Source organism: Dermochelys coriacea, chromosome 2 (genome assembly GCF_009764565.3).
Source record: "Dermochelys coriacea isolate rDerCor1 chromosome 2, rDerCor1.pri.v4, whole genome shotgun sequence".
NCBI classification, from domain to species: Eukaryota; Metazoa; Chordata; order Testudines; family Dermochelyidae; genus Dermochelys; species Dermochelys coriacea.
The window spans coordinates 4,959,775-4,980,618 of NC_050069.1; the positions used below are offsets into that span (position 1 = coordinate 4,959,775).

Genomic DNA, 20,844 nt, shown 5'->3' on the forward strand with positions numbered 1-20,844 from the left:
GAGCTCCAGAGCCTGGAGCCATCTGCTCCCCTTGCCTATGGGATTCTTAGCTTACCAGTCTCCCTGCAGTCTTAACCGGTGCAGCATGCGGGCCCACACAAACCCAACCATCCCTTTCCAATTGTGCATTTGTCTAATGAAGCAGCAAATTCCTGATCACCCCAGAGACTCCCTTGACCACGTCCATCCCTGACTGTGTTCCTGTGGGAGGGCCATTTGTTTCTACACATTCAAAACCTCTTAGTTCTCTCATTCCCCCCTCGGCTCGCCAGCATGCAAGCTGCAATGCTTTTTTTAATCAGCATCCTGAGCGCTCTCTTGTGGCCTCTGGGTCCAGGCCTCCTGCCATATGCGGACGCTGTCAGCAGGAATGGCCAGCTGTACAGCCCAGCACCCATCATGCTTGGGAACAGGGTAACTGTATCCTACTGGCTTCCAGCAGAGAGGCCTGTGAGAGGAGCCTCATTCCTCGGGATTCCTAGAACTGCGGAATTCCAGCCAGCAGGCTGGAGCTGGTGTGTGCAGAGCTGAAGCGTTGCAACTTCATGTCCCATCTGAAGAGCTCTTGGGGGTAAGGAAGGGAGTGGGGAGGGCTACAAGTAAAATGAGCTCAGGAGGATCTGGGAGTCCTTCACGATGGAAACGCTGCTCCGACAGGTTACAGGTTAGCGCTAAAGCAGGGACTCCAGGAGCATGGCCTGCAACCTAAATGCAGCCTGCACCTGCCCTTCTCTTTAATACTCATGGTTCAGCTCAGGATGGAGAGTTGCACAGCGTGACTGGTTTCTGCGAGCTGCACCCACACATTGAAGGCAGGACAACTGCAGCCTGCTCCGTTATGTGCATGTTAGGGTAGTGCTTGCTTGGGCGTTGGCTTTGATCTAATACTCCCGGTCTCTGGGGATGGCCAATATCTGCTTTGGTCCTACCTCTCTGGTTCCAAGGGGATTTACTTCACCAGGGTAGGGTGAAGAGGGGACTTCCCAGCAGGAGCCATTGATGGTATTGGCCCTCCTCCTCCCTGGGGGGCAGGTCCATTACCCAGTACATTTTGGAGCTGTCTAAGTATTTCCTGGGCTGGTGGCTGAGAGGTTCTATGTCCCCATGGGAAAGTGCCCCATGGGCTGTGGCACAAGGGCCACAAGGCAATCTTGTTTCCACTGTTAATGCATGGTACTGAGAGGGACTTAGGGAGATTTCAGCTGATCAGGAGGGGTGGCCGAATGCTTTTAGGCGGTAACTCACTCCAGGCATCAGAACACTTGGCTCTTCGGTCACTTCCCAAGCGGTCCAGGAAGTGTTGAGTGGCAGAGCCAAACTATCCCAGCGCACCAATGCAGGATAATAGACGCCGTACAAAATGCAGAGGGCTGTGCCGAGCCCCTGACATCCGGAAGCTGGAAAATTTGGCCCAGCCTTCTGCACAGATCATCATTCTCCATTCCTGTCCCTGATCTCTCCCTCTCTTCCAGCTCAACAGCTGGTGGTCTTTTGCATCTGGCTGACTCGCAAGGGGTGCTGGCATCAGACCAAGAAGAGGCCACAGAGCAGGGAAATGGCCTTTTGGAGGGGTGCCTGCGAATTGAGGCCTATATCCTGGCTAGCAGTGACTCTGATTGAAGGGTCGTAGTGGACAAAGAATGGAACACGAGCTCCCAACACAATGCCGTGGCAAAGAGCTAATGCTACCCTGGGAGCAGGCAGCGGCGTTTGTATACAGCGTTGGTGAGACCAATGCTGAAGACTGCATCCAGTTCTGGTGTCCACATTTTTAAAAGGGTGATGAAAAATTGGAAAGGGTGCAGAGAAGAGCCACAAAAAGGACCCGAGGGTTGGAAAAATGCTTTACAGTGAGAGACTTGGAGTTCAATCCATTCAGCTGATCAAAAAGAAGATCAAGAGGTGACCTGATTACACAGAGAGAAAATACCAGGTAACTAAAGGGCTCTTTAATTTTTCAGAGAAAGAACCAGTGTCTGGAAGCTGAAGCCAGACAGATTAAGTTAGAAATAAAACACAATTTTGAACAGCAAGGATGATTAACCATTGGAACGAACCACGAAGGGAAGCAGTGGATTTTCTATCTCTGGGCTCTGTCCTTAGTCCCCTTCTCCCTCTACACCTTGTCTCTGGGTAATTTCATCTGCAAACACAAATTCAACTACTGTCTCTATGCGGATGACTCAGATCTACTTCTCTGCTCCAGGCCTGCCACCTTCTGTACAACTAGTCTCAGCCTCTATTTGTCCATCTTGTAGATGTCTAGACGTGAGCTGAAGCTCTGTGTGGCTAAAGCAGAGCTCCTAATCTGCCTCTCTGCCTTCCCACCCCCGCCCAAACCCAAGCCCTCCCTGATACCTACTTTCTTGACCACTGTGGTCAACAGCACCATCCTGCCTGTCACTCAGGCCCGGAACCTGGGCGTCATCTTCGATTCTGACCCCTATGTAGGTCCAAACATCCACTCTCTGTCTAAGCCTTGCAGATTCGTTCTGCATAACATCTGTAAGGTCCAGCCTTTCCTATCACCCACACAGAGAAAGCTCTCGTCCAAGCTCTCATTGTCTTGAGTCTCAGTTACTGCAACATCCTGTTCTCTGGCCTTGATGAAGACAACCTTGCCCCACTCCTATCGATTGAGAATATCAATTCTTCTAGCCCGTTGCTTGGACCATCCTTGATCCCTTCTCTTTGCCTCCCTCCACTGCTGACTCCCCCTTCTCTAGCCTTCAAACAAGCGACTTGTCTTCACTTTCACTTCTTGGCCTGTGCCCACCCGACCTACCATCTCAGTCAGTAGCGCAACGCCAGCATCTGTTGCCCAATTGCTAAATTTTCAAACAAGCCGTCTAGAGCTTTCTCCCACGTTGTCCCTGACCCGTGGGAGGAACTTCCCGTAAACTTCTGCAAAGCCCCTTCACTGTTCACATCCCTCCTTAAAACTCTCCTTTGCTGTGATGCCACCAAGAATCACGACAACAGTTAGGCTGCTGGCATCCTGAGCTCACTGTCTCGCACCCTGTCCAATATTGGGTCATGGTTTCATTGTACTCCTCTGTCTGTCTCTCTCCATCTGTTGTCTCTTGTCTTGTACTTGGATTGTCAGCTCTGTGGAGCAGGGGCTGTCTTTTTCTTCTGTGTTTGTCCAGAGTCTGGCACAATGGTGTCCTGGGTCAGGATCATGACTCCTAGGTGCTACAACAGTACAAATGACAATGAATAATAATCTCCCGGTGTCTTTAAGGCAGGACTGGTTGCAGTTCTGGAAGAGATGCTTTAGCCAAATACAAGTAAATGGACTTAGTACAAGGGTGAAGTTCTGGGCCTGTGTTATCCAGGAGGTCAGATTAGCTGATCTATGGTCTGTGCTGTCCTTAAAATCTATGAATATCCATCAGAGCTGATGAAGATTAAAGGGTTCATGAGCTGTGATGCCTCAGAACCAAACTCATCTCTCACAGCCCAGGGCAATGGTTGATTCATGTCTTCTAACCCAGTGTTTCTCCACCTAATACCAGGGACTGGCTGGCTGCCTTTCTAAACTGCATCAGGGAGATCTCAGGGGCCGGGGCTGTTCCATGGACCAGTCATTGAGACACACTGTTCTGGATGGAGCAGAACAGGTGGACTCATATGGATCAGTTGGAAGGAATCAATCTAGATCAGGGGTTTCTCAAGCTTCATTGCACTGCGACCCCCTTCTGACAACAAAAATTACTACATGACCCCAAGAGGGAAACTGAAGCCTGAGCCTGCCCGAGCCCCACCAAAGCCAGAGCCCCACCACCGCGGATGAGAGGGACCAAAGACCAAGGGCTTCAGCCCCAGGAAGGGGCCTGTAACCTGAGCCCCGCCACCCAGGGCTGAAGCCCTCAGGCTTCGGCCCCAGAAAATCTAATCCCAGGCCTGGTGACCCCATTAGAACGGAGTCCCGACCCATAGTTTAGAGCCACTGATCTAGATACGTAATAGCGTTGCCTGATTTGCACAAACAATATCCCCAACGCCTGTATTGCATCCAAAGTGTCAGCCCGATGTTCTAGGGGTGCTGGAGTTCTATCTATTGTCATTGCTGTGCAGTAAAATAGATCAGATGCCCCAAAATCCCTGAAACACCACCTCGTCCCAGCTCTTTCTACAGGTGAGCTCTTTTGTGCTGAGCTGTTCTCCCCTTTGTTGCACAGCCGTGGTGTGCGGCTTTCAGCTGGGTGTTTCCTGGGGTGTTGCCCTATAGCTGTGTTCCCACCTTCACTGGGTGCTGGCAGTGTGTGGCTGGGGGCAGAGCAGCAGGATTTTCCCCAGGTCTCTGTCCTGGTCGTTGGAATTCAGATAGGCCCTGGTTCCTGCCCTGTATTGTGAGTTCACTGCAGCTGGGTGTAGAACTGTCCCTGCCCCAAGCTGCCTTTGTTACACCACCCAGAACACCCTGGAGTTAACTCTTTGCTCGCTGGTGCTCAGATGCAGCTTCCAGCCCCCTGCCATTATGTAGTTCTCAGAGCACTCAGACGATGTTAGTCCCTCAGTTTGAAGGTGCCCCCCCTTTAATTCCTCTTTGGAGCATTTCTCCCCATGCTGGGGACTTGGCAGGCCCCTGACCTACTGCCCATTGCAACTTCTCAGGGACCAGATCCCTGGGGGATCTGGAACTGACGAATGCTTTGCTGCCATGCTTGTTAGGGCTTGGCGATCCCATTGATCCTGGGGTGAGTAGGGCCAGGGAGTAGAACTGAGGGGGGATTGGGGAACCTGGGAGCATTTGTAGGGAGTTGAGTATGCGGGGGAGGGGATTCAGATAGGTGTGTGCATGCAGGGGTAGGTGTGTGTACATGTGAGTGGGCACGGATAGGTGTGTGTATGGAGGTGTGGGAGTGGGTGCAGATAGGTGTGAGTATGCAGGGGAGTGTGTGTGTACGCGTGAGTGGGCATAGATAGGTGTGCATATGCACATGTGTGAATGGGTACAGATAGGCGTGGGTGTGCATAAATGTGAGTGGGCGTAGATAAATGTGCATATGCAAGTGTGTGCGTATGAGTGGGCTCAGATAGGTGTGTGTATGCGGGGGAAGTGTATGAGTGGGTGCAGATAGGTGTGTGTATGCACGTGTGTGAGTGGGTGCAGATAGGTTTGGGGGTGTGCGTACATGTGAGTGGGTGCAGATAGGTATGTAACTGGGGGTGGGGAGGATGCATTTAAAAAGTAGTTAAGAGCTCAGAGAGAGGGGAAAGCAGGAGGGACAGGAAATACAGCAGAGCAAATAAAGAAATCAATGTTAGCTCCTTGCGTGCTGCACACCCCTAAGCCCAGGGCTGCACCCTAACCTGTATATAATGAGCAGAAAGGAGGGAAGCAGGCAGGGCAGATAAGGAAAAGAGGGAAGAACACACATTCAAACACTGCAGAAAATGACATGGGCATTACAATGTGGAGAAAAACAGAAAGAAAAGCCCATTTCTGTTTGCAAAGTGTATGAACCGGCAAGCGGACTGGTAATGCACCGTTAAACAGAGCAGTACAAGGTGGAGACCTGTTGCTTCACCTGGGCTAGCAGGCTTAGTCCTGGGGCTAGCAAGTGCTGTCATTTGCATTCAGGCTGCTCCATCTTCCCCCTCCCCAGCAGTAGTACTCCATGGTAGCACAGAACTGAAGGCAGTTGCTTCTTGGAAGCTGGAGGATTTACACTCTGAGGGGCCCACAAAGTCACTCTTATAATATCCTTATTGAGTTGTTAATAGATAATCGGCTGTGTCATGTCAGCCTACCCCTTGGCAAAGGTGAGCGTCAGCTGTTTGATGTAGCAGCAGATTGTTTGAAATGAGATGGTGCCTTCTGATGAGGTTGATTCTCTTGTACCTAAAGTGTGGGTGTACTGGCCATAGGCAATGATTGTGTGGTGAAGAGATAGAAGGGAAGGAGAGTTTGGAAGAAGTGGGACTAGCTACAATCGGTATCCACGTGATGGCTTCTTGGTGAAATGTGCTCTCGAAAGCGGAGAACTTGTCTCCCCTGAGTCCGAGAAGGGCTTTGAACTCTCCGAAATGGCCTGTCTCAGCCTGTGTGATGAGCAGGTGAATGAATGCATGTCTCTCAAGCTCTCTGAGATCCTCAGGTGGAAGGGGCAAGAGCAGCACAAAATGTTATTGCAAGCCACTTTCCATCCCACTCCGTGGCTGGTATCTGTGGCTGGATAAAGTTCACTCTTTAATATCAGAATGTTTAATCTCCGATGATATTAAAGAAATTATTGGAGTCCTGGGGAAGTCCCTGTGTGGCTGGAGCAGGGAGCCCTCAGGTTTAGACACGTGCTCTATCCCCACAAGCAATTTGTAGTTTCTGCACAAGGAGCAGCTCTTTTCATCCTGTACTTTCAGAATAGAGCAGGCCCAGCAAATTCCAGAGCTAGAACACCCTGGAGTTAACTCTTTGCTCGCTGGTGCTCAAATTCCAACTCTTAAAAACTTAATTTGTCTGGCGTTAAATTACGGCTGTGAAACGTAGACATTCAAACACTCCATAATACTCCAAACTACAGTCCTTCATAGATACTAAGGTCAGAAGGGACCATTCTGATTATCTAGTCCGACCTCCTGCACAATGCAGGCCACAGAATCTCACCCACCCACTCCTGCGAAAAACCTCTCACTTCTGGCTGAGCTACTGAAGTCCTCTTCAAATGATGGTGTTACAGAAGAATTGTGAAAATATCCTGGATACACCATGTAACCAGTGAAAAGGTATTGGAGATGACTGGAACTAGGGAAACAGTAGTTAGCAATCTTGCGTAAAGACAGATTTGATTTGCAGGGCACTTTTAAGAGGTCTGTGGGTGATGCATGTTTATGGGCACAGGAAGGGAAAGTTGGTGGCAGAACACCACCAGGCAGAAAAAGAAGACCGTGAATGGGGGATGGTGGTGTCCCAAGTGGATCAAAAGGGTTATTCATCCACAAAGAGATTAGCAGAGAACTGTACAGAATGGGCTACCATGATTGCAAACCTCCAGAAATGGAGATGCCACATAAGAACAATAGTATCTTCCAGCCCATTGTGAAAGAACCAGAAACCAGCATTTCTCAGCTGTGCTGTTTTCTGCAGCTTAGCCTTCCCATGAAGGACTATTGTTACCATGAGGTGTGTGTAAATCCAGGGCAGTTTGGGAAGGACGACGTTTTCAGTAAGTAATGCAGGGACACAACCACATGGCTGCTTTTGATGTCAGTGGTGAGACAAGGTGGTTAAGGTTAAAGGGATAGTTCTCTAAAAAGTCTAGAGAGCTATTGCAATTAAAAAAAACAAATCATTCCAACAGTTTCCTTGCCCCAGTATGATACACCCTTGTATATGGTATTAGCAATATAGGGACATACTGCAATAAGGATTGGCCAGTCCTGACTTTCTAATGCAATTGTATTATTTTAAATGGAGCTGAAAGATATTTTCAGATCTTAATTATTTCTCCCCATTGATGCTGTTTGCTTTCTGCATGTCACTAAAGTTGTACGATGCAACTAGACTGGTCAGTTTTACTTTATTATCATGATTATTTATGTTCTAGGAGGGCGTAGAGGCCTGAACTGAGATCAGGACCCCATTGTGCTAGGTGCTGTACAGAGACAGTGAGATACTGCCCCATATTTAGGCTTACAGCCTAAATAGACGAGAGACAAAAGATGGGAGGGGAAATTGAAGCACAGAGAGGGGAAGGTCACTGCAGGTCGGTGGCAGCGATAGGAATAGAATCCAGGTCTCCAGAGTCCCCATCAAGTGCACTATCCACTGGGCAACATTGTCTCCCCATTAAGAAATATTATAACTTGGTTTCTAGTTAGGTTAGCTTCCTAGCTCTCTCATGCAGTGAGAGCAAATATTGTTTTTAAACTGAAATGAGGAAATACCCCCCAAAAAAACATTCCCGTGTTCGTTAGATTTTTGCAACACCGGTGCAGCTTGTGCAGCTAGCCCAAGGGCACAGGGGAGTTGCAGAGAAGGAGGGTTGCTAGGATGCTCCGGGGAACAGAGAACACATCTGATGAGAGGAGACTTAAAGAGCATGGCTGAAATGTAGCGAAAGGAAGACTGAGAGGAGACCTGATTGCTCTCTATAAATACGTGGGTGGGGGGCGGGGGATGCTAGAGGAGGAAGAGCTATTTAAGATGAAGAACAATGTCAGCACAAAAGCAAATGCAAATAAACTGGGCATCAATACACTGAGGCTGTAAATTAGAAAGAAGCTTCTAACCCTCAGAGTGAGGTTGTGGAGCAGCCTCCCAATACATGCAGTGGGGAGCAAATAACTGAACTGGTTGTAAGATGGAGCTTGGCAAATTTCTGACCAGGATGATCTGACAGGGTGGCCTGCAATAGCAGGGGACTGGATTCAGTGACCCAGCAGGTCCTTTCCAGTGCTCAGTTCTAATGACAGAAGCAGGATTAGAACCCAGATTCCTTCCCCTCTGTTCACACCAGTGTCCCATGCCCTGTTCTCTCACTAGTCTCATAGCAGAGGCTCCTATTATGGAAAATCTCATTTAATGATCCTGAACTTGGCACTGCCAAGACAATCCCTGCCTCTGGCTGCTTACAGGTTAAGGGACTGCCGGGTAAGACCAGACACGTTGGGAGACCCAAGTTTAGGGTTATTTTGGTTTTCCAATCTCTCTCCCTTTCTCCTGATTTGAAGTTGGATGGGGAGAGGTTTGCCATGGGCTGGTGTTAGAAATGAGCCTTTCGGGAAGTTTGCATGAGGAGAGGCTGGGAACCCAGTGTGCCGGATTTGGGAGGTGGCTCACGGATGGAGACAGCATGGAGGAAAGCATGGCAATGGGAGTAGAGGGAAGCCAAGGGGTATGAGCAAGCAGCGGAGCAAGGGGAGCCCAAAAGATGAGCTCTAGGCCCAGGTGGGACTGAGTGGGACCCTGGAGGCTGGGCCGAGAGTGAAAATGGATGTGAACTCTCACTCCTTGCCCCGTCCCCAGTAACACTGCCTGCCCACCCCCACCTCCAGCTCAGTGAAAGAGGGTTAGTCACACTGGCTTAGCAGCAGCTGCTGCCCTGCAGCCCCACTAAATGCCACTAATTTGTTTTGGGAGTCAACCGGATGGCATCTGCCCAAGGGTTGGAATTCTCCAGTGGTTCACAGCTGCCAAGAAATATGGGTTAGTGCCGTGTTGGGGTGTATGTGTGTAAGTAAAATACATACACAATCCCCAGTCAGAGCTGTAAAATGGCCCTCAGAGCTCATCTAGGTGACCTTCCATTTAAGGATCCCAAAGCGCTTTGCAATCACTAGCGATGACAAGGGATGGAAATAGGATTTCCAGTTTATTGATGAGGAAACTGAGGCTCTGAGGAAATAATGGTATTGTGTTAAGTGACGTGCCCAGGCTCATATGGCAAATGAGTAACAGAGCCAACAATGAAGCCCTGAGCTCTTACCCCTCATCTTACCCACTAGACTGTCTAAAATGCACCCTGCATTGGCACAGCCCACATGTAGGCAGTTTGCTCAGAGTATGCCTTCCCACGTATTAGCATTATGTTCTGCTCTGCCCAGAGCATCCGTAGGCACTTTTCATAGCTCACATGAGAGACCCCGCTTTGGAAGCTGTGATTCAGTTCCCTGGCAAACAAATTGTAGGGTTGGCTAGTGGTGGGGGTCTGGTGGCCACTTCCTTCCATGCTGGGTGTCGCTGCAAGGCAGCTTGTTCAGCCAGCTGTATATTGCAGTGTGCTCAGAAGGTGAGATGGCTCTTGAGCTAGCAGCTTCCTGGCCCAGCGGAGGATTTGAAGATGAGGAGCTCTCACTGTCCTTCAATCTAGGCTAGCCCCTGTTCATAGAATTGTAGAATATCAGGGTTGGAAGGGACCTCAGGAGGTCTAGTCCAACCCCTGCTCAAAGCAGAACCAATCCCCAATTTTTTGCCCCAGATCCCTAAATGGCCCCCTCATGGATTGAACTCTCAATCCTGGGTTTAGCAGGCCAATGCTCAAACCACTGAGCTATCCCTCCCCCTGTTCTTATCACAGCTCCATTGCGGGGTGGAGATCATGGCCAATGGCTGTGCTTAGATGATGATCCATTGGCCCCCTTGTAAGATCCCTTACTGTGCATGGCCACAGAGGGAGCTCCCACCCGGTGTCCAGGTGGTGCTCTCGGAATCCTATTCCCCCATGCGGGCAGGGGCCTGGCCTGGCCACAGATAAGGGAGCAGAGTTTGCCCCTCTAAGCCCAAATTATACATCTAGCATGTGTGCATAGCTATCCTCTCCAGTGCTGTGACCCCTCTGCCCTTCTCACAATGCATCTGGGCCTCACCTCTAACCACTTCCTCTGCCATTGATTTATATTCCCAAACTGCCAGCTACTACCGTCACCACAATACTCACCTTCTGCTTTCTCCTTCTCCTTCCAGGGAAGCCACTGCAGATCAAGCCCAGGCTGTGAGGTCAGCTCCCTGGATTCAGCATCTCTCTGGCCTCCTCATGCACTGGTCCATCCAACAGTCCAGCAGCCGAACGCCTCAGGAAACGCAGCGGCCAGGCTAGGCCTGGCACCTACCTCAGGACAGCAAGACGGGAGGAGGCTCCCTCCTGATTTGTGTTCCTTTTCGATACGTTCATTTGGCCCGGAACCCGGTAACAGTAAATGTCCCAGGTTTCCCAGCCCCGTCGCGCAGGGAGGCGGCTTTGTAAGCATTTTAATTTTGGAATAAATGATCTTTTAATCTGGTTTGTTTAAAACAACCACCTTCCCAAGCCCCTGTTTAACTTCAGCTTGCCTGGTCATTCTTGAGTTAGCATGAATGAACTGTTGTGATCAGATTAGGCTAAATGGGGCCCATTGATCATACCTGCAGCCCTTTGCATCTGGGTTCTTGGTGATGTGTTTGGAGCTTTGCTGTTGTAGTAATTCTCCTCACAGAGATTTGAGGAAGGCACAGGGATTAAAGAAACTTAACTCTGTTTCTCTTTAGTGCTGGGAAGCCGCATTGCCCAGTTGGGTATATTTCAACAGTGCTGTCTGTTAGTGGGAAATTATACTGCATGATGAGAGGCTGGAGGACTTCAGCCAGCCAAGAACTGCAGCAATTGCCTAGAAATGAGGGTGTGAGCATCTTACAACCATCAGGATAGGAATTTGTTTTGTGGGTGAGGGGTGTGCAAGGGGGCTGTGGCTTCCTGTAGCCATGTGCTTAAGGGATATGCGTGACCCAAACAGAACAGCCATATGAGGTGAGCTCTGAAACCATTTCAGAGAAACAGTTATGCCCTTGTGCCAAAAAATATTGTGTGTTGCGGGGGGGGTGGAGGGGGGAGCATTTCTGAATTGAAATGCAAGCCCCCTAATATCTAATGAACACAGAGGCGTCTGTTTGCTAGTGATTTGTCTGCAGCTGACAGGACCTAAGAAAACCCTGTGATCCTGCGGTGTGCGGTGGGGCTTTGCAGGACGATGGCCTTCTCCCATCCCTGTACCCCTCCAAGAGGAGAGGCAGCTACAAGGAGATGTGGCAAGACTAAGAGGACAGAAGGGGAAGTCTGTAGTCAGTGTGGTGGTTTCCATGCCTCTGCTTTCAGTGAGCACTGCCTTGTGATCCAGCTGCTTTTCCCGTCTGTATCTGGTTTGTGCAAAGAGGCGAGGAAAGCAATCTGGTTAAGTATTCCAGGGGAAAAACGGGGCTTGTAAAAGCCAAGGATGACAGAGTATCTAGTCAGGAAAGAAAGAGGAACCAAGGACTCTGAATTAGACTTTTGTTGTTGGTGATTTCTCCTCTTCTCCATTGTGGTAATAGCAGGGTGCAAGGATACAGGTATATATGGAACGTGGGCCTCCCACAAAGGATTTAGTGCCCTTCTCAATGTGTGTTGAATTCCACCTCATTCAGTTCAGGTCCAGGCAAAATAACCTGTTTTCTTGGTTTAGAAGCCAGCATTCTCTAATGATCTCACAGGTTCATATAATGAGTGTTTAGTGCGTCAGAGACGCTGTCTGCTTAGTTCCCAAATGTACAGGCCAAATGTCCACCTGGATAAATCCACCTCCGCCCCTGAGAGGAGTTTATAATATTCACAGCTCCTTGGTTTCTTTATTTTTAACTGATGTGTTTACTGTGGGTTAGACTCTAATGAAATGGAGCCCCAGTGCTGTGCTGAGAGATGATATCAACACAACAAGCATTTGGTTTAAATGCAGAGCTGACCCATACCACCCCCCAGAGGCAAACACATTTGCACCAGCTCTGCCTTTCTCATAGGGCTTCTATTCTGATATTGGCCTGAGCCGGACCCCTGGATCCAGATACCCCAAACTTGGGAACATTCCAAATCCAAAGTGTGATCTGGGTCTGACTTTCACTCTCTTTAAACAGGTCCAACCAAAGCCCAGCTTTGGGGCATTCAGAATCAGGATCCAGACTTAGCAGCCTCCACCTGTCTCTAGTTAAAACCAGACACATTTGCTAAAAAGAGTTCGCAACTTTTCAGCGTGCGTAATGTGGGTACTGAGTTGCTTGACGTTGACACATTTTGTCTCGCCCCCCAGGAGATGACCTGGAGCTGGGAGTCCAGTTTGCATTAGTATAAAGGTACAGTTATCACCTGCCGATGCCTTTTTCTCTCACAGTGTCGGATCGTCTAAAGTTGCTCCAGCAGCACCCTCCTGGAGGGTGTTAGTTACTCATCACGGTAGCATCTCTCGGTCACTTTGCATATCAAGCCACTGCCGTGGAGTTTGATTGAAATTTTTGCGGTGAGCGGTGAAATCTTCTGTGAATCTGCCTGGCTCATCTCCTCCCTTCACCACAGAGCAACAAGCTAATAAAAGATTGATTGTAACTATAATTGCAATCTGCTGAGGTCAGCATTTCCTCCCCGACTCCTCGCTGCACTGAGGGACGGAGGGAGCATGAGGGGGGTCGTTAGCAAACACCCAGTTGATTAGGCTGTTTTTATTTTCCCCACTCCGTTTCTTTATCTCTGTGATTTAGCATCCTGTCGGTGTGTGTTCCCACAGAGTGGAGGAGTGCTGGCCGGGCAACTTACTGAGGGCGCTGCAAGTGGAGAACTGTAGGTGCAGTTTTTCTCTTTTTTGTCTCCATCATTTTAAACTTTTGGGGGTGGGGGTGATTTTTAATGGGTGTCACTAAATTTCCAAGGATAGTTCCAGAAATTCCTATCAAATTCAGACATTCCCTTCTGATCCAACATGCAAAAAGCACTGAGAACCCCATAAGAAATCCCAGTGGGATAACCTACTCTGCAGTGAAGCCAAGGAGATCCATAGAGGACACGTCACATCATGGGAGCGCTAGGACCTCAAGATCGAAAACATCTACAGCAGCCAGGAAGATCCCCAGTAAGACTTCTCACGCTGGGAATGGTCAGTGAGAACCTTGCTTTGGTGGGGTTCCCTGGAATTAGGTCAGAGGATAGTCTAAGTATTCGGTGATAGTGAACCTTAGGGCCAAATTTGTCTCTTGGTAACACTTACAGAAGACAATGAAGGCTGAATGGGAGTATCTGAAGGCAAATTTTGGCCATCATTGCTGCTTGGAAGAGAGGCTGGAGAAGTAAATATTATTAAGGCAAATTCACCTTATGACTAAGAGCCAGCCTCAGTTTCCCCATTAGACCTTCCTGACATGGGGAGATACAGAGGTTACAGGGCAAAGGAAAATCCTGAACTGAGAGGTCCTAGGAAAGCACCAAGAGGGCTATCTCCTTCCAAACTCCTCCCTCTTCTAGTGGGATGTCCTAGTTAGTAGGTCGGTGTCATTAAATGGAACTCTGGGGCAGGTGGTTTGGTTCTCATTCCTCAGACAGGCAGTCTCCGTCGACACACGCAATGGGAGGCTTGCGAAATCTCTCACCCGTGCGCCTGCAAAAAGCATACGGGGACTGCTGTGTGTAAATAAAATACAGGCGCGCATATGTTCCGGCCGAGTGCTGCCTAACTTATCGCATATCCAGGGAGCCAACTGTGCTGCCCCGGCATCACCAGTATGCCCCCACCTTGAAACCCGTGGATTGTGAGGCGTGCAAAGGGTTCGGTCAGCGTGTTTATCAGCGAACGGGAAGAAAGCAGAGTTTGCATGTGAACTCGCAAATCCAATAGCCAGGCACTTTTTATTTTCAAGGTCTTTTGGCAACGCATTTCCCTGGGGGAGCCATGCTCTCAGGTGCAGCATCCTCGGGTTCACAGTGAAGGGAGAAGGGCCTGTAATATATTCTCTTGGGGACAGTCAGCCGCCAGATGCTTCACCCTCAGGTTTGCAGTGGTTGCAGAGGGGTCTGTAATGTCTGTCTCTCTTTCCACTAAGGTTTCAACTATTTTTTACCGCATTTTCTTGCAGGGGCGACAGAGATGCTAGGAGGCTGAGTGAAACTGAGGTCACGTAGTAAGTCAGTAGCTGGTTGAGGTTAGATTCAGGGAAGTTTCTTGCCTTGATATATATTTTATAGCCAAGCTGTTGTGTGTTCTGTACGGTAGAGGCTTCCTTGGCTCTGCTGGTGTTACAGGTCCCTGCTTGGACAGTGCTTGTCTCTTTAGTGTGACTCTGCTCTGCAGTATTCTCCTTCCTTGACTTTATCAGGTAGAGATCATGGCTATCCCGATCTGTACATGCCTGCCTGTGTTAATGCCACATGATGTCTTTCCTGTGAGTCAGCATCGCTGAGACGTAATGTTCAGCCCTGCTGATGCACCATCCAGGCTGAGCTAAAATCCAGGGCCACTGACTATCTCATCCATTCCTTTGCTCTGCTCCAGGGTAGGATGATGTAAGGTTAACAATCCTCTTTAGGGACAACAGGCTTGATCCTGCAAGGTTCTGAGCACCCTCGACTCCTGGTGATGGCAGCATGTGAGGAGGGTGCTCAGCCTTTCACAGGTGGTGCTCCCCATCTCCAGCACCAGGCCCATGTTCTGCTCTGTCTCCCTGCCCCCATCCACGGCAGTGGGAATTATGAGCCTGTTAGATTCCTTGGGGATCAATTCAGTTCAGGTGTTGGGATGGGGACTGGCTCGTTCCTCTGCCAGGGCTTGGGATGGAGTTGATATCATGTAACCGTATCTTTCTGATTTGGTGCTTGATGTTAACGTCACCATATTTACTTCCAGGGCAGGACAGATTCCTGTCGGGGGGAAATTGTATATGCAGAGGCTTGGAAAGCTGTAGTAGCTCAGAGAACTTCTGACTTTTCAAAGTACCAGCTGCCACTCTGAAACTTTCAGGAAGAAGCGTCTCTTTAAGGGGGCTGAGGCTGGTTGTTTATAGGGTGTGAGTTACACTGCAGGATTTGTTCCAGGAGGGACTGACAGATAGTGTTTCGCTCAACTGCCCAGTGTATCAGCTCTCCGATCGTGTACATTCACTGGCACGAAGTACAACCAAAGCAGCCATGTAGCTAATTTCCAATCCCGAACGCTTTGGCACATATCACTGCTATCTTCGTGGGCTCGCTCTGTACTCAGTAGAGGCAGGGAGGGAGCATGGTCCAGTGGTTAGAGTAGGCAACTGGGCATCAAGAGACCTGGGTTCTAGTCCCAATTCTGACTTGGGCACGTGACCCCTCAGTTTCCCCACTGTCATGTTACACACCTTTGTGAAACATGGTGACATCGACAGCACTAAATTCAACCATTTGGGATTCTCAAAAATTCTGTGATTACTGTACAACTGCCACGTGGACCCTGCTGCATCCTGCATCCTTCGTTTGAGCGAGACAACCCATTTAGGCATTGTCACACCCAAAGCCCTCACATGAGGACACTTCCATCCGAGTGGTCAATGAACCCAGCACCCTGCTGCTGCCTTGCCATTGGTGCACTGGACAGTGGTGTCACTGCACAGGATTTAAAAGGACAGATGAGAATGTTGGGCAGAAGATTCTTGAGTGCTTGACAGTTATACGTGAACCCACACTTAGTCATGCCATGTATTATAAGCCAGCAAGAAGGGTCACGCTCAAAGGTTGCATGCGGATAACACAGCCCACCTAGCTCCAGCCCTCAAAAGCAAACGCCTGCTCCCTCCCTGGTGAACTCTGACACTGAAATGAAAGCCAAAGATGACCCCAGCTTTCTGTGCTACCCAGCCAGGCAATGTGGAAATGACTTTGAATTTCCCCCTTAAAAAACTATGTCCTTCCTCCATGGGTCTACGCAGCAACTAAACAGCCGTGGCTGGCTTGTGCCAGGCAACTTGGGCTTGGACTGCGGGGCTGTTTCACTGCTGTGTAGACATCTGGGCTCGGGCTGGAGTCTGGGCTGTAGGACCCAGGGCTCGGGCTTAATCAAACACCTCCACAGCCTGAGTCAGCTGGCACGGGCCAGCTGCGGGTTTTTCTTTGCTGCATAGACATACCCTGTGAGAGCCACTAGGCATTTCCTAGTTTGTTAAGGAGCACCAAGGTTGGGGGTAGGGCTGGTCCAGAAGATCTTTAGCAAATGGAGGGGAGCCGGTAGATTTCGGAGAGGCAAAGGCACCTTAAAAAGACTAAATGATAGCCGAACTTACTTTGAGGCTGCCCGCTCTCCCCTTCCACGCAGTCTGGTTGTGGGGTGGGCTGCTCCCTGGTGCATGGGTACATTCAGCACATAAATGAATGGGAGCGAACCTCAGATGTAAGCTCTGAAGGCTGCAGTCAACTCCCTGCCACTGCTCCTCATTCCAGTGCCAATGGGAAGCATCTTGGAGCATCCTCTGAATTAGGCAGCCCCAACAACTACGTTTCTCAGGCCGACTCCTCGGCTGGGGTACATCGGCACAGCTTAGACACGTTTACGCCAGCTGGGGATCCAGGTTTAATTGTGCTCTTAGTGTGTTTAAGCAGCCCAACCGTATCGTACTGTTTAGTTTCAAGGGTGTGGGGGAAATTAGGCCAGGCCCAAGATCTTAGAAGTGAAGTTCTTTAACCCCCTGAAAATATGGACCCCTACTAGAGAAGCAATTACGTCTAACTGAACTAGCAGGCATGGGAATGTAGTGCCACTCAATGTGAAGGGTTCTGCCCTCGATGTCAATATGCTATCTTACGGCTTGCAAAATCAAGAGGAGCCAGAGCACTGATTTGGGTAGCATAGGATTTAAGTTAGCAGTAACAGGCTTATGAAGCATGAGAATCTGTGTCCATCACCGCTAGGGTGATACTCCTTGGAAGAGCCACGAAACGGAGTATGTTTAAAACTACCTTTCGCTTTGTGGTTTCTATGCTCGTGCTGGGCTTTGTTTGGTGTGAAACTCTTAGCTATGTGTTAAAGGAAGCTATTTTTAATAAAGAATTCCATAGTCACTGTTGATACTAAATGTCTTTTGTTAATTGGTGCTTTTTGATATTTAAATAAAGGTGAATGAAGAGTTTGTGCAACAAATTGCTGCTTTGTGGCTTTGTTCTTTCTCTGATATGTGATCAAAAGTTTCTCCTTATTCCCAGCATTACCAAGGTAGTGCCTGGCTGAAAAATTTTCATCTAAACCTTTTCTTTTCTTTTCTTTTCTTTTTTTTTTACAAAGCAGAAATTTTTGTCAGAACCATTCCATTGTTGAAATTTTTCAGGTTTTTATTGACAAACCAAAAACCTGAAAAACGTTTGGCCTTTGACAACTGAAATCCCAAAATGTTCAGTTTTGAGGGAGTTTTTGATAAAAACTAAAGTTCCATGAACATTTTTTGACAAAAATTTCTGCTTTGTACATTTTTAGCAGAAAATAAAATACATTCACTTGCACAGTTCTAGTTAATGGTGTCTAAATATCTAATTTCCATGAGTATTCAGGAAAGGAATGCATCCACAGAGTGCAGAGGACTTTATTGTATGTTTTCCTAGAATAAGTAATATACACATACTGTATGTAGAGATTATAGAAATGTCTTGAAATTACCCAACACACAAAAGGCATTCTCCTGGGGAGACGACGTGCACATAGTAGGTAAAACCTTCTCCCTCTGAAGAGATTCCCTTTAAACTTCGTTGTTCTGAACCTATTGACACCATTTATATTGCATTGGGCTCCCTTTCTGCCTCCTCTCTCTTTCTGACTGATTCTGGTTTAGTTTTTGTCTCCTGTGTGATTGCGAGGGAATTGTTAAATGGCAGCATGGTGACATGGTCCAAACACGGGACTGAGAGTCTAGAATGCCTTAGTTCTACTTACTGCTCTGGCTCCGACTTAAGCATTATCTATATTGGGGGAAATCATGGGTTAGGAACATTAATTAAACCGTTGGAATCAGCACAGCGTAAAAGCCAGTTTTCAATGGTTCTCGGCTTCACAGATTTCCCATGCACAGATTTCCCCAGGGCCAGAAGGGACCATTGGGATCATCGGGTCTGATCTCTTGCCCAGTGACTCCTGCATCAAGCCCCTCGTTTCTGTTTAAGCTAGAGCAGATCTTTTAGAAAGACGGCCAGTCTCAGTTAAAGACTCCCACATGGGGGGGAATCCACCACCTCCCTGGATAAGTTGCTCCACTGTTACAAGTGTGTACCTCCTTTCTAGTCTGAATATGTCTAGCTTCTGCTTCCAGCCCTTGGACCATGTTATGTCTGTCTGCCAGATCAGATCACGATTTGCCCTTTTGGGGGATGATAGTTGTGTTAAAAATATATTAGCTGGTCATGGTTAACTTATCAGCTACCACATTTGAGCCTAAGTCTCAGCACCACCACCAGCTTTGACGTTTTTAAACACAACTGTTCTCATTCATGCTAAGGGCAAAATCCTCATCTCTTTGTTTTGTCTGTCTTGGGTTGGATCCTGTATGGTGCCGAGAACCCTCCAATTCCTTTTGATGTTTAATTAGCTGTCAAGCACTCTCCATCTTTGAAAGGCCCAATCCTGGAAACCTAGGGGATTCTGTAAGGCCCCAGGTAATTTTGTGGTATTGTGTCATGGATGGCTCGTGAGCTGAGATTCCTACCTCTGTGTCACCCTGCGTAGTGCAGCTGGGAGGCTTGGATTGGCCCGGCTGGATCTATAAACACAGCTCAGAGGCAGCTTGAGCAGAAGGCACCGCTGGGAGCAGTAGTGAAGGCTCCTTAAGGAGCAGAGTAATGGGGATTAAGAATCATGCTGAAATAATTAAGCTAGGAAATTACTCACTCATTTAGTGCAGCCATTCTACTGCCCCCGGTGCCTCCACTCCTTTCCTAAGGAATGGTGTAATTTATTGCCAGCTGCCATTAAATAGATGCTTGGAGGTGATTTATTTCAGCGCGAGAGCTGGAGAACAGGCAAAGTCCTCCTTCGGGCAGTCGCTGGGCCCAGAGGATACCAGCTACTGGATGTTTCTTCCCACATTTCCCCCACTGAAAATCCTTGTCCCGTTCCAACTGGATAGAGCCCCACTTACTGGGTGTCCGTATGTGGAGATGGCCCTGTGGCCTACAGCCCTTGCAGTGTGTAGTGAGCTTTTGTTTTGTATGGCTTATAAACTGTACTCCAAAGCCCTTAGTGGAGCTAAATACAGCTATCAGGTTGAAGATTCAGCGTCTGTCTATTCAGGTTATACCAAGCCCATCACCGAGGTATCTGGGCGACACAGAACTGAGCTGGCCAGGGAGATACAGGTTTGGACAGAGGTGTAGTTCATGAGGCCAAGAGAGCGACAGAAGCTGCCAAGAAGGTTTCTGTGGTGATATTTCCACGGGGGCTTGTCCTGGGGGGGGTGGCAGTGATGCATTGCCAAGCCGCAAGTTGGTCCCATACCATTGAAATTGCTGTTTATGATGGAGATGCTGACGCGGTGCCAGGGGAGATGGTAGCAACAGGAATGGTGGTGTGGACCCCCCAAAAAAAATCTCACTGCAATTGAAGCAGTCATCGCAGGGAAAGATAGTATGTGTATGCTTTTATTAACAATAATACTTAGCATTTCCACAGCATCCTGCCTCCATGGATCCCAAAGCACTTCACACATTTAAGCCTCTCACCCCCCTATACGACTGGTATTCCTGTCCCCATTTTAAAGATGAGGAAATGGAGGCACAAGGAGGCTGAACTAATTCAGGGATCTACTGTAATAAGGATCACTGTTATAAAGGTAGCCTCGAGAGGCCTCAATCAGAGATCAGAGCCCCATTGTGCGAGGCGCTGTGCACACATGTAACAAAAAGGAGGTCCCTCCCCCAAGGAGCTAACATTCTTGACGAGACCACAAGAGGCTACGTCCAAGATGGGGATGGGGTGTGTGGAAAGACCAGGTCCAAGCAGCAGTCTCTGCTCAATCATCTCGTCTATAGAGACATTTCTGTGGTAACTTTACCGCCATAGCATGCAAGCGCTCCACAAACATGGATGGGTGATCAGAGTAAGTGACTTGTCCAAGGCCAACCAAAGTTCTATGGCAGAGCTGGGAATGTCTCCCGGCCTCGGTGCTGGGCCTTAACCACAAGCCTGTCTGCAGGATATTCACCTAGTGTGTTATAGAGCAATGTGTATGTTAATGGGAAAATACTGTCCAGGAGCTTCTCATTAGTGACCATGGCTGGGACTCCTAGAACTTCCCTGCCAGAGGAACTGTTCTTTGTTAGCATAAGGAGTGTGATTACCCTGCCCTTGGGACATCTGTACTGTGGGTGCCCAGCAGGATGGGTGGACCATGGGGACTGCACACCCCTTGCTGTGGTGGGTGGTGCGGTCCTTGAGTGCAGGCCGGGAGCCGTTGGCTGGAGGAGGTGTGCATGGGAAGTTCTCATTGCAGCTACCTCTGCTATAGGAATAGACAAAACAGCCTGGGTGCATGACCTCCTGCTGTCGATGGATGGAGAGCAGACCCCCGTTCTCCTCCTCCCGGGCATCTCAGCGCTATTCAGCGCCGTTCATCATGAGACATGGTTGTCTTGC

At 48.9% G+C, this 20,844-nt stretch overlaps 1 protein-coding gene across 3 annotated transcripts in view; it reads left to right on the forward strand.

The window, feature by feature from the left end:
* Window positions 1–17,370, forward strand: part of ZC3H3 (zinc finger CCCH-type containing 3) — a 330,762-nt gene extending 313,392 nt beyond the window's left edge. For all 3 annotated transcript variants that reach the window (XM_038390637.1, XM_038390638.2, XM_043507235.1), the window contains one exon: window positions 10,412–17,370. In XM_038390637.1, the coding sequence (XP_038246565.1) occupies window positions 10,412–10,443 (32 nt within the window). In that variant the 3' untranslated portion in view covers window positions 10,444–17,370. The remainder of the gene's footprint in view (window positions 1–10,411) is intronic.
* Window positions 17,371–20,844: the final 3,474 nt, after the last annotated feature.